The following is a 13,101-nucleotide window of genomic DNA, read 5'->3' on the forward strand; positions in this document are numbered from 1 at the left end:
CCATTCCAAAGGTTCAGATTTGTATGGAATTTTTTGAGGTGGTACAGAGTTAAGCAACTACGACAGAGCTCACACACACTCCCAGACCCAGACGACCATTCACTGACCCCCGGACCCCTCACAGACCCAATCACACACCCATACAGCCACTCACAGACCCATACCACCACACCCACTCAAATACCCAAACAGCTACTCACACACCCACTCAGACACCCTCAAACCTACTCTCACAGCCACTCATACAGCCATAGAGACACTCACACCCCTAACCTTCTGGTACAGTAACTGCTTGGCATAGTGTGTAGTGCCAGTAGAGGATCTTAAATACGGATGCAGTTTTTTTGTAAAAAATATTTTGCATAGCTACACTTCCTGCAAAATTCTCCATGAATAATAATGGTAAAGGTTGCAAGCTCACTTCCATAAAGATTTGCGCCAAGTCGCAGTTGTGCTCTCCATTCAGAAACGTAAGAACACAAACACTGCACCAAGAATGGTAAGAGAGAGCACTGTAACTAAGGCATAATCACCTTCATCCACTTACATACCAGGTGGAATATACTGCAAACTCCTATGAAGGCAGAATTACACAACACACCTTCAGCTCCGCTGAATGCAGGTCCCCTAACCCTCACTGTGCCACTCAACCCCAGAAATTATGCCATACTGAGAAACTCCTGTGTAAGCCCCAGGGTACCCTGATCCTGATTGTCACCTCTTTCCTCTGTTTTTTTATAGTGGAAGAAGGCAAGAGGAGAACTTAAGACATGTGGTTATATGTGAAGTGACACTAGAGAGCTGCAGGCTTGTCCGTGTGGCCAAGGTTCAGTCGCTGTACTAACGAATCGGGCGTAAATTCTTCTTTGAAAAACATGATAATGTTTTTAGAAAAGCATCTTACCTCGTGACTAAAAATGCTGAATCGGTAACAACTTCAGGTCCTACTCGGATATCTGCAGGTCTTGGTTAAGAAGCTTAGGCATAAAGTCAAACATAATCAATAAAGGAAACCGACAAAATAAATAAATCCGGTATTTCTAAAGCGCGAACTACTCATCCTTACGGGTCTCTAGGCGCTGGGGGCCGTCGTGGAAATTAAGAGAGCTATTGCCCAGAGTCACATGGTGCTGGGCTGATCTGCTGCCGGGGATCGAACCGTGAGCCCTGTGCTCCAAGTCAGCTGCCCTGGCCTGTTCCGTTCGTTACATCTGATGTCTTGATGCTTCTCTGTTACAGACTTTGAAAGTGTGATTTGGCAAAATAATAGCCTTATCAGTTTGATGAGACTCAATACAGGAAGGTATTGCAGAGTCCCAGGGCACACACTAGTGGCATTAAACCCTCTCATCGAGGAAAAAAATGCTGAATGCTGTAGGGCATTTATCCTATTTGTGAAGGGGAGGATCACTATTATTTACTCAAACAACTTGGATTTCACTTAAACACAAAAAATGCTTAACTCTAGAATTTCATAAAGAGCACAACGAAATACATACTTCATCCCTTTTTATTGAAAACAAAAGGATCTTTGGACAATCCCCCCCCCCCCAAATACTTTACGTAAGGCAGCCATTTTGAACACTATATTTAAACGAACCATTGCTTAATTTGAAAACTGCAATTCTGCATTTAGACATGTAGACATTGGAAACAGACTAGCGTGTTGTATTCAGAAAGGCTGGATGGAACACAATATATTTTAATAAAAACAAACCAGACCAATCCACATGTTGTTTCATTAGCAATTTTCGTCTAAATGGAATTACCAGAGTAAGATGGAGAGGTAGGCTTAGGGCAACAATGACCCATTTGGGTTCAGTTTTTCGTTTTATTTATTAAATATTACCTGTAAATAACATCTCCATGAAATATACATTAGAGAAAAGTTATACATCAGTATCTGCCAGAAGTATGTATTCATGTACACTGGTGCGGAGTGAAGACACTTCCAACGTTTTAAAAAGGATACGTCCCTGTTCAATAAAGGTGATCGCGCTTTTCAGGTTCTGTGCCATTCGGAGTTTTACCACTATTGTAGGAAGGCGTCTTCTGTACCAAAATAAAAGCACAGGGAAATAATTAACAGACATCACGCCAAACCTAAGCAAACAGCTTTTTAATCGACCGGTTTAAAACTATTCATTAAGCGCACTGGGCCATTTCTCTAGACACTCATCCCAGGACCTTAATGTGGCAGCAACCCGGTTTTTCGGTTTCGCCTGGCGAACAGATGCGCAGCAGCGTTTCCCGCAGGCGAAATCTTATGTTAACAGTATGTGTGTGTTGTCCTGCCTCTCTGTTCCATTGGCTAGCTCCATAAATGGAGGCTAGCCATTGGAACAGAGATGCGTCCCTCATTCTCCAAGCAAATTCGTGGGCGTTCCGGCGATTTTTACTCATCCCGCCCATTTTCGTGCGTCATGCGGCGGTGGCCGGTTGTTTTTTGGTTTTTTTCGTATCGGCATGTTGGTTTCGTTTCCAACGTACGCCATTTCACTTTCCAAGAGTTGCTAGCAGGTAAGCGGCATATTTTACTCCCGTTCCCGCCCCCCTCCCGCTGTCCGTGTGCCCGTCCCCCCTCCCGCTGTCCGCGTGCCCGCCCTCCCTCCCGCTGTCCGTGTGCCCGTCCCCTCTCCGACTGTCCATGTGCCCATCCCCCTCCCACTGTCCGTGAGCCCGTCCCCCCTCCCGCTGAGAATGGATAACCTCACGGTCTCAAGAGTACGATTCTTACAATGTGACCCAGTCACCCAGAAACTCTTCTGAGGACATCCCCAACCAGTTTGTGCAGCCGGGCTGGCAGATCGCGCTCTGGGCAGTGGCGTACTCCATCATCGTCGTGTTTTCCGTGGTGGGCAACATCATTGTCATGTGGATCATTTTGGCCCACAATAGGATGAGGACAGTGACCAACTACTTCCTGCTGAACCTGGCCTTCACCGAGGCCTCCATGGCCGCCTTCAACACTGTCATCAACTTCACCTATGGCATCCACAACGATTGGTACTACGGCCTCTTCTGCTGCAAGTTCCACAACTTTTTCCCCATTTCGGCTGTCTTTGCCAGCATCTATTCCATGACCGCCATAGCCCTGGACAGGTGAGTGAGCAGCTGTTTTTTTGCACTTCACATTGCAGACTGAACTTCAGGTCTTGGTTCTTTCTATTGTGGTCAGATACAGGAATTTTGGTCCTGAGATATTGCGAGGCTTGCCTCAGATCACACGTTTGGTAAAGCGTGGATGCCGAGATTTTAAGCTCATGTCTCCTGGTTCTATAGTCTACACATTAACCCCTATATTTTGAGCAGGACCAATGGAATTGTTTAACGGGGAAAGAACAGTGTGCGGTGGGCTGCCTGAATTAAGTGGCACGAAATGAACAGTATTACTTTGCCATTTAGTCATGTTAGCACTCGTCCATACTGTCTGGACAAAAGTTTTACCTCATTCAGCCACTGAATTGTGAACAGTGCCCGTCCCCCTCCCGCTGTCCGTGAGCCCGTCCCCCCTCCCGCTGTCCGTGTGCCCGCCCCCCCTCCCGCTGCCCGTGTGCCCGTCCCCCCTCCCGCTGCCCGTGAGCCCGTCGCCCCTCCCGCTGGCCGTGAGCCCGTCCCCCCTTCCAGTTTCGAAATATATATGTTTGTGTCTTTCCTCTAACGACATCTCACAACTTCCACCCCATGTGCCAGTGCGCCTTATTTAAGTTATGGGATGTAAATGGCTTGGTTACAGAGGTGGGCCTGGTTCTTGTGATATAAAACCAAATGTAAATCAGAAAAGAGCCCCTTTGGTCGCTCCCATGAGCTGCACTTGCTTTCCTTTGCTGCTCCGAGTGCACTTGGTCGGTCCCTCCACCAGCAGGGAGTGCACTGGAGTCACTGCACGTGCAGCTCTCCCTCGTGTTTGAGGATGCCGAGTCAATGTAAAGTCATCAATTACGTTGCCAGGGAATAAATGCAAGATATTGAAACAACATTAAGCAGCCGGGAAGTGTGAGTCACGAGGCCTCAGTTTGCCTCATAAGTTTTCACCAAAATTTGTCGTCTCATTAGAAGCACTGGCGTTAAAGGTGTCTCTATAACGGCTCCGGGTGCAGGGGGTGCTGTGCCCATGTGTGGGTGAACTGGAAATACAAAGGTAGCATCATGGCATCACGAGTGAAGGTACCTGACCTGATAAGTGATGCTCGGTCCTGTGCCGGAGGTCACTCACCTCTAGCACTATACTGTCTGACGTTTACCAGATGTTGCGATGTGCGTAGGGATCTGTAGCCGCATACTGCAGTCACAAGTCAACGACTCACTATTCCCAGAGCCAAAGTGCGATTGTATAAAAGGTCCAAACTGGCTCAAGGTGTCACACCACTAGTGAGACCACTTGGTCACTGTTACTTTATCAAGTCAGTTAGGCTAGTGCCGGTTCCTGAATACCAATGCTCATAGAAGGTATTCTGGGAGTTGTTTTCGTTTGAGTGGCAGGCCGGATACCAATGGTTTGTTCAGAATAGCCAAGCACTGGAAACATGGCTGTGCTTGCTTCCCTGCCCCCTGGCTGTGCTTGCTTCCCTGCCCCCTGGCTGTGCTTGCTTCCCTGCCCCCTGGCTGTGCTTGCTTCCCTGCCCGTGCTTGCTTCCCTGCCCCCTGGCTGTGCTTGCTCCCCCGCCCCCTGGTTCCCCTTCCCCTGGCTGTGCTTGCTCCCCTGCCACCTGGCTGTGCTTGCTTCCCTGCCACCTGGTTGTGCTTGCTTCCCTGCCACCTGGCTGTGCTTGCTTCCCTGCCACCTGGCTGTGCTTGCTTCCCTGCCTCCTCGCTGTGCTTGCTTCCCTGCCCCCCTCGCTGTGCTTGCTTCCCTGCCCCCCTCGCTGTGCTTGCTTCCCTGCCCCCCTCGCTGTGCTTGCTTCCCTGCCCCCCTCGCTGTGCTTGCTTCCCTGCCCCCTCGCTGTGTTTGCTTCCCTGCCCCCTCGCTGTGCTTGCTTCCCTGCCCCCTCGCTGTGCTAGCTCTCATGAGTGTGTGTGTGGCTTTGGGTGGGTGTGTGTGGCTCTGGGTGGGTGTGTGTGGCTCTGGGTGGGTGTGTGTGGCTCTGGGTGGGTGTGTGTGGCTCTGGGTGTGTGGGTGTGTGTGGCTCTGGGTGTGTGTGTGTGTGTGGCTCTGGGTGGGTGTGTGGCTCTGGGTGGGTGTGTGGCTCTGGGTGGGTGTGTGTGGCTCTGGGTGTGTGTGTGTGGCTCTGGGCGTGTGTGTGTGTGGCTCTGGGTCTGTGTGTGGCTCTGGGTGTGTGTGTGGCTCTGGGTGTGTGTGTGGCTCTGGGTGTGTGTGTGTGTGGCTCTGGGTGTGTGTGTGTGTGGCTCTGGGTGTGTGTGTGTGTGGCTCTGGGTGTGTGTGTGTGTGTGGCTCTGGGTGTGTGTGTGTGTGGCTCTGGGTGGGTGTGGGGCTCTGTGTGCGGCTCTGTGTGTGTGTGTGGCTCTGTGTGTTTTTGTGTTGCATTTACCAGATATTAAACTATTGGTATTGTAAATGACAATGCCATTTATTTATCTGTTTTCAAAACCAACACATAAATACAAATTTTGTCATTTACAATGCCAATAGCTCAAACTTTTCAAAAGGTGAAACCATTACATTGTAAATGCTGGTTAGTGATTGCCTGAAACAGTGATTGTGATTGGCGGAATTCTAATAGGAGGGAGTTCATTATTTTGGCTACTTCACATCCTGCAACTTTTCCACCCCTTGTACTATTGTGAAAATTTGGGAACTTCCATTTTGGCACTCATTACTACGGCTGAGTTTTGGTATTAAACATGTTAGCAGTTGTTCTTAACCTGTGGTCCAAGGGCTCCGTGAGGCCTACTCAAGGCATCTACGACTGATACAAAATTAAATAATATTAAAATTAATACATTAAAATAATAAAGTCTGTACAAATAACGAAGCACCAAATAAAATAAAAACTTTCGATATTGGATAGTGCATTAAACTAAATATTTCAACAATAAGGCATTTGTTTGCAGTACACTTATTTTTGAATATGGTTTTGAAGTTCACATCCTAAAAATTGCTTAGGCCGGGATCCCCAGCTTCCAATAACGACTCAGTGTGGTACCAGGATTCCAGTAATGATTATGTGAGGGTCCATGGAAGTGAAAATGTTAATAGTCTCGGAGTTTAAGCATTATTGGTTATGTCAAAGTTTATTGGGCTAATGCACAACATTAAAACAAATTATGTTGCATACTACGAGCAGTTTAAGGCTTACATGCCACTGGGATATACTCATTTTCGAAAATCTCAAATCGCTCACTCTACCACATTTAGGACTCTGAAGTCGATCAAGGGGACAGCTGTGAGTGTGTGTAGAAAAGGATACCGCAGTCTGTTGTGAACAGGGCATTTCTTTCTAAACGATGTATCATAAATACATCAAACACATACATCTAGAATAAATAGCAAATAAAAATGGCTAAAGAGGAGTTCTTTCATCTGAAGAATGATTTTACGCATCTTTAATTTCCTGAATTTATGGCTCAAGTTTCAGTTGTCAATGTTCTTGATTTCAGCTACACAGGTCTACAGAAAAGGTGGCCATCTGGTAATGCGGGATTATCCAAATAGTATCAGGTCTGGTTCCCGAAATGATACAGTGGATAACAGTAGAAGAGGCATCGCTCTATAGAAAGGAGAAGCGAGTCCTTGAAAGCAGGGCAATGGGAAAAAATAGCTCAAATACAAACATGTGCCACAACTCGACATATAGACACAAGGATAACAACAAGCAACAGCATAGAGAGGTAAAGGCTTCACAACGAAAACTCCAATGCACAAACAATAACCCCTGAACCAGGCCTCACTCCAAACTCACACATATATTCAATAACGTTAGCCAACAAGCGTTGTGTTCTGTTACTTTGCAGTCGATGTTGGCCGAAGTTTATTTGCATACCTTGTATGAAATACTCCTTACAATACATTGCCCAGGTGATACTCGCTATGACTGGCCATAAATCAACATCACAGGCTGTTATAAATCATGGTCATAAATCATTCTGCTCATCTTACTAACTCATATATCATCAGCCTGACAGTTCGTGATTATTCCCTTTTTGGAAGTCATAAATCATTTCGCCATCCTCATAAATCACGTGACATGTCATGCTCACATGGCTGACTGGTCATAAATCATACATGCCGTTTTTATGGGGTCAAAGTTCTCTGTTGGTTTTCACGCCGCTTGCGTGGGGGTGACAGCTTCTCCCTGGAGTTAGGTCCCACCTCGTTACCTTGTTTGCCATTTTGTGCCCTACCATTCGGTGGGTCTGGGCTGCGAGTGCGGTCTCAGTTTGCTCCCCCTTTTGGCCTACTCACCCTGCCGTAAGGCATCCCCAGGTTAGTGGCCTTCCTTCTGCACAATGCCCCGCCGGTGTGCCTCCATACCAACAAATGTACCCCTCCTTACCCTCCTCTTTCTCTGTTCAGCACTGCAACAATGCTGTGATTAGGTGTGGGTAGGTCTTGAAATCCCTCAGCGCATAGCCCGGAGTTCCAAAACGCAACCTGTGCTGGGGGAATGGTGAGCTTATAACCCCGGCTATTGTTAGTTTAGGCCAGAGGCGGTGTCCCCCCGCTAGGACGCTCATGGGTGGTGCTCATGTTCTTGACTGGGAAAAGGGTGTGCGGGGAAGGCCTCCCTTTGTCTTTGGGCGTGCTGTGGCAGCCCAAACGGTTTTTGTGTGTGTGGAATAATTTTTTTTTTTTTATTTCAGCTTCTACATTTGGTGGAGAATGCAGTTTCCAGACCACTGACGATTTCACGTACTGGCTGCTAGACTCTGGCTTCCATCTGAGCGTGGGGACCTTAGGTTTGATAACTTTTATGTTAATCTTTCTCTCTCCTCTGCCTCCCTTGGATGCTGGGGGACTGTCTGCCCATAAGTTGACTTCGCCTTGTCTCTGGCTCCTGATTTTCTCTCTCTCTCAGCACATTTGTATGACCCTCAGTTTACAGCTCTCCATTGCGCTTCACTCTCCCTCTCCATCTGTCTTTCCTCTTCTCATGCCTGGGTTTGTTTGCCTGTGCCCTTGCGACGTATATATCTTATGTTTCCACAGCTTGTGGGAAATACCAATGGCTATAATTGCGGCAGTACTTATCCCTTTTTTTCTGTGCCCTCTTCGTGGCTCTCATAATTTATTTCTTAGTCTGTCATCATTCGGCTGAAGACTGTACTCCTGTCTAACGTCAGCACTCGCTAACGAGTGCCGACAGGCTTTCTCCTCTTTTTCCGTGCGTGCCTCTTGATCTCGGACATTGCTGCCGATCTCTACCAGAAATCTTTACATATGCAATTTTGCTCTACCATTTAGTTCCTGGTCCGGATACCCTCCCCACCTGGCCGGTGACACCGTCTTTCTGCAAGTTCTCTGCACGCAGTGACTCCCTGGTGTCAGGCAGCATCTAGCTGACAGCGTACCAAGGAGGGCGGCCTACTGCATCCCCGTCTTGCTAGCAGAGAGTCCTCGGCCAATGGGGGTGAAGGACCTTCACAGCTACTTCCCATTGACTGGAACAGAGGTCGGTACGCTTTGCCAGACGTAAGTCTTGAGTGGGGGTTTTAAATACTCCAGGTTGGGTTGTAGCAGGTAGCCCCTCGTTTAGAGCGGTGGCAGTTTTGCTACCCAGGTTCAGGTGGTGGCGGTAATTGCACCCCTGTCATTGCACATCCTACTTGTGCTATAACAATATCGTGGAGGCTGTGGCCAGTACGGATGCACCTCTTGTGGTTGCAACAGTTTCTCAGAGCGCCAGTTCTTAGGGTCCATGAACTCAGGTCTGAGTCCAGCTAACTCACCTCAGCGCCACTGGACCCTGGTACCCAGTGGGACGCTGCCTCCTACTGGACGCCAGAGGTGGTCTCCAGCTGTGCCTAGGGAGTTTCCTCGGCACAGAGAGGAGGGAGGATCAGTTGTCCTGTTGTCTGTTATTGTTGGGTTCCTTGAATTTTTCTATTGTTGTATTGTTATATGCCTCTCATATATTGTGGCAAAGTATAGTTAGGGTTGTAGAGTATTGTTACTATCTGTCAGAGATAATTTCTTCTTTGGGTATTGTGACGCTACATGATTGACATTTGACGCAGCTGTCTGACAATATAACAAGCTCCCTTCCAATATTTACTGCCACCATATCAAACGTCCTTTTATATCACCGTCCATTTATTATGGACTGACTTCTTAAGATTTGTCTGTATTGCACAATACCTCCCCCTTTGCATCCTGTTCTTGATGTCCGTTGACATAACAATAATATTGTTCCTATTTCCCGTTACTCTTCTGGGATTAGTGTAATAACACTGCACATAGTTACAGTACACAGACTCTCTAACAGCGATGCACGCAGGGTTGCCAGAATCTGTTTTATGTGTTTGTCTGCACTGGACGTAGAGTTCACCATCCTGCACTGTTTACTTGATTGCCTGAGTGCCTTCAATTCTGCCTAGCCGCCCCTTCCGCCCGATTATGGGATAACAGAAGATTGCAAGGAGACGGAATTACTAATCTTTCTTCTAAAATACTTTCCTGTCACCTTTCCTTCTGTTTATGGGATGCCAGTAATAAGCACCCAGAAATCTCTCTCATTCCCACTTATGAATGCTTGGGTGAACTTGAATTAATTGACCTGCCTGTTTGCCCGACAAATGGCTCCCTCTGCTATCACAACAGCTGGAGAGTGGCTGAGAAGCATATGATAGCGTTTGTTTACCCACTGTGTTCTTTGTTCATAGTATAGCGCGAGACCCCACCCATCTGTCTGGTGTGTCTGAACTGTCCCTGTACTACAAACCAGGTTAGTGTTTGTGCTTCACACACTCTACACTCATCTCTCTCAACGGGAAACACACTCTGCAAAAATAATTTAGACAGCAGTTAGCCGGCCCCCCCTAAAGACTCTCTGGCATACAATGTTGCCCTAAGCAAAGAGCTTCACTCCATACCGTTTATACATAAATGGCATGACCTTACAGCTTGGAGACCGGACTTGCAGTTCCCGCGCCAGGGAACGTACGACATCAAAAAGTTGTCATATGTGAGACAAATGTTGAAATTAAAAGGCAAAAAGTTAAGACCAACTGAATGGGAATCATTTTTTCAATGGGATTTGGTTCTGTGTGACAAATGCGCAACTAATGATGTAAAATCGAAAGTCCACAGATAATTTTTAGAGGTCAAGAATAGGGTGCTAAATGAGAAAAGTAAGCAGAAAATAAATGAGGATTTTAGAAAAATGCAAATGGATATTGTAGGAGTATACCCATGCATACCTGTAGAGAAAGAAAATAAGGGAAAAAAGGGAGATAAGGGGGACGTGACGCAGTACTAGAAGACCTGCTAATGGGGCGGATAAGATCCACTACAGGCTCACACCCCGCTCCCACAGAAAAACCCTCTGAGTTAACTCAGCAGCAGAAGACAGACGCTGTAGCCTTAGCACGCAAACCTATCAATGAAGAAGCTACCAAAATAGGCTTGGACGCCGTCCAAGACATTGCCGTGCTGCAGCTAATGAGGATAGAGGCAGTCCACGCAGCCAGAAAATATAGTGATAAGAAAAGACAGCTGCAAGCCCAATGTACACAAAGAGACATAACGCAACCGAGACTAATAGATCGCAAATGGCTACAACAATTCGATGACACATCAGTAGATGACACTATGTCATTAACACAGTGGCAGTGCTTGGTTTGGGAAGTTTGTACATACGTATTGCAAACAGTCCATGACATCGAATTGCTAAAACAGGCAGTAGCAGGCTCTCAACAGCCTTCACCACAGGCTAGGCAAACCAAATAATGCTATTTCATCTCCACACAGCTCACCCTCAATACAAAAGAGGATACTGAAACCAGACACAGCCAAATGCCAGGATTTACTTCATCAGATGGTGGGAGGAACACTAACTGTAGATGCCCTCAAACAACAGAACAGACTGTACCTAGAAAAAGTCCTGTCCCTAGCACGCACACAGTTAATGGACAAAGGCGCCCAAGCCCACAATGCTTAGGTCCAAAGAGCAAAGATCACAGGCCCAGATACTACAGGTGTAGTTCCACCACTACCTGCACAGTATGAATGGGAGATAGCGAGGTTCAGTTTCACAACTCAGACTTGCAAACATACGAAGAGGAAGACATGAAAGATAGACTACAATATGCGGTAGACAAACTGCATCAGTGAAAGCAGCTGGTGCACACATTTGCAGTGTTGGAAGTAGTTCAGACCCTCACCCCTCACGCAGGAACCCCAGCACTATCCCCAGCTTCCCCATCAACAAATACCACCTCCACCAGGTAGTAAGGATAACGGATTAGCATATGTCCATGTCCCTTGGTCCAGAAAAGACATAATCTGCTTTACAAAGGACTTTCCCAAGCTCAGAGAAGAGCCAAGGAAATGGTACGCTGAGCTAGAGAGGATGGCAGTTTTGGAAGGACTACTATGGAGAGATTTTGACACCTTATTCAATATAATAGTCCCAAAGGATCTGTGGAAAGACTGTAAAAGGAACGTGGAGTGGCCAAAGGAGGAGCCAAAGAGGGGCAAGGGAGGAGCACCAGGAGATGAAGTAGATGAGAAGTACAAAGAAGTAGTGAAATACTTAAAAGCCAAAATACCAGAAGACAAGGTACATTGAAACAAGATCACACATACTAAATAAGAAAAGGATGAGTGTGAACTCTTATTTCGACCACCTTCTGCAAGTCTATCAGCAGAACAGTGGGCATGGGAGAAGCCATGCCAGCCTTTGTCACCACTTTTGTCCAAGGCCTGAGACCGTCTATTAAAACATACCTCCAAACCACTTTTGTTTGTTGGCAGCAAGAGCCCATAGAAAAGATGCTGGCAGCAGCAAGGTACTGCTCTGATTATCAGTCCAATCTACAGACAATGGAACCAGAGAAAATAAAAAAGGAAAAGGTCAGACTAATGGTAGCGCAAGAAAGGTTCTACACAAGCCAGCAAGGAAGAGGAAGGGGACAAGGAAGGGGGAAGGGTACAGGAAGACCAGACAATAACAGGTCAGCTTCCCTACCGTCACCAGGGACAGCATTCTTCTACTGTAAGGACCCGGGTCACTGGAAAGCAGACTGTCTCATATTAAAAAAGAAAAATGCGAAAGGCAGGCCCACACACAATACGGGACAGGACCAACAACAATACCAGTATAATACCCAGCGCACAGAGTATAGAAATAATGAACAGCAGGTACATGTCCAACGACATGTCTCCAACACAGCAGGACTAGGCAGGGAGGGACAGGTGGGGACAGCAGGACAATAGCTTCCCACCACCACAGCCTGATTACAGCAATAAAAAACACAGATGGCAGCTGTGCACATGCACAAGCCCGTGAACGCAAGCTGTAGGCCAGCAAAAGCCTCTAGTTGCACTTTTAAAAGCCATTTACTAACGGTCTCGAAGAGACAGCACATGCGCTGTCTCAGGCGAGACCTAAAAATGGTTACAAGCTAAATACATAACTGTGCATATGATGAGACTGATAGCTGTGAATCAATGATGAGTTACCTGCAAAAAGATGAGGCTGAAACATTTTCACACAGCTGGAGGCCCTGTTTCGTATTTATGAGTCCCATGGCATATCTAATGATAAAGAAAGAAAAAAAAATGTAACACCCATTTTAGAAAAGTTGCTTTTTAGCCTTCAACCAACAAGTTTAAAATACATCCTAATTGTCAAATGTACTTCAAATCATTAAAACGGTACACCACTAAAAAGCTCAGCTTTGACGGCGATGAGAAGTGAAAGAACAGCTTCCTATTGCAGTTGGTGCAAAGTACATCTCTGCATCAGACTCCACAACCAGTATTGCAAAGAGAATGGTGAGCCAGGACAAAGAAAAAGGCAAGCTACTCACTCATTACTACAAATTCCCCCACAACACCGGAACACAATACCTTAATGATAGAGTCTCCTTCCACGTACCCAAGAGAGACCTCTGCTCCGCCGACCTGGCCGAAACTGTGCGCATCCACAGAGCCAGAGCAGGTGGAAGAGCGAACTCCTACATTGTGGCAAAGACCTGGAA

General features: G+C 46.9%; 1 protein-coding gene across 2 annotated transcripts in view; it reads right to left on the reverse strand.

The window, feature by feature from the left end:
• IMP3 (IMP U3 small nucleolar ribonucleoprotein 3) overlaps positions 1–13,101 on the reverse strand; it is a 165,545-nt gene that overhangs the window by 57,576 nt on the left and 94,868 nt on the right. The window contains exons 3-5 of one of the 2 annotated variants that reach the window (XM_086964453.1): positions 12,581–12,655; positions 1,973–2,052; positions 905–956 (exon numbers count right to left, since the gene is read on the reverse strand). In XM_086964453.1, coding sequence (XP_086820579.1) covers positions 905–956; positions 1,973–2,052; positions 12,581–12,655 — 207 coding nt within the window. The remainder of the gene's footprint in view (positions 1–904; positions 957–1,972; positions 2,053–12,580; positions 12,656–13,101) is intronic. The other variant, XM_086964455.1, reaches the window with a different exon arrangement.

This window comes from Lissotriton vulgaris, chromosome 1_1 (assembly GCF_964263255.1).
Source record: "Lissotriton vulgaris chromosome 1_1, aLisVul1.2, whole genome shotgun sequence".
NCBI lineage: Eukaryota > Metazoa > Chordata > Amphibia > Caudata > Salamandridae > Lissotriton > Lissotriton vulgaris.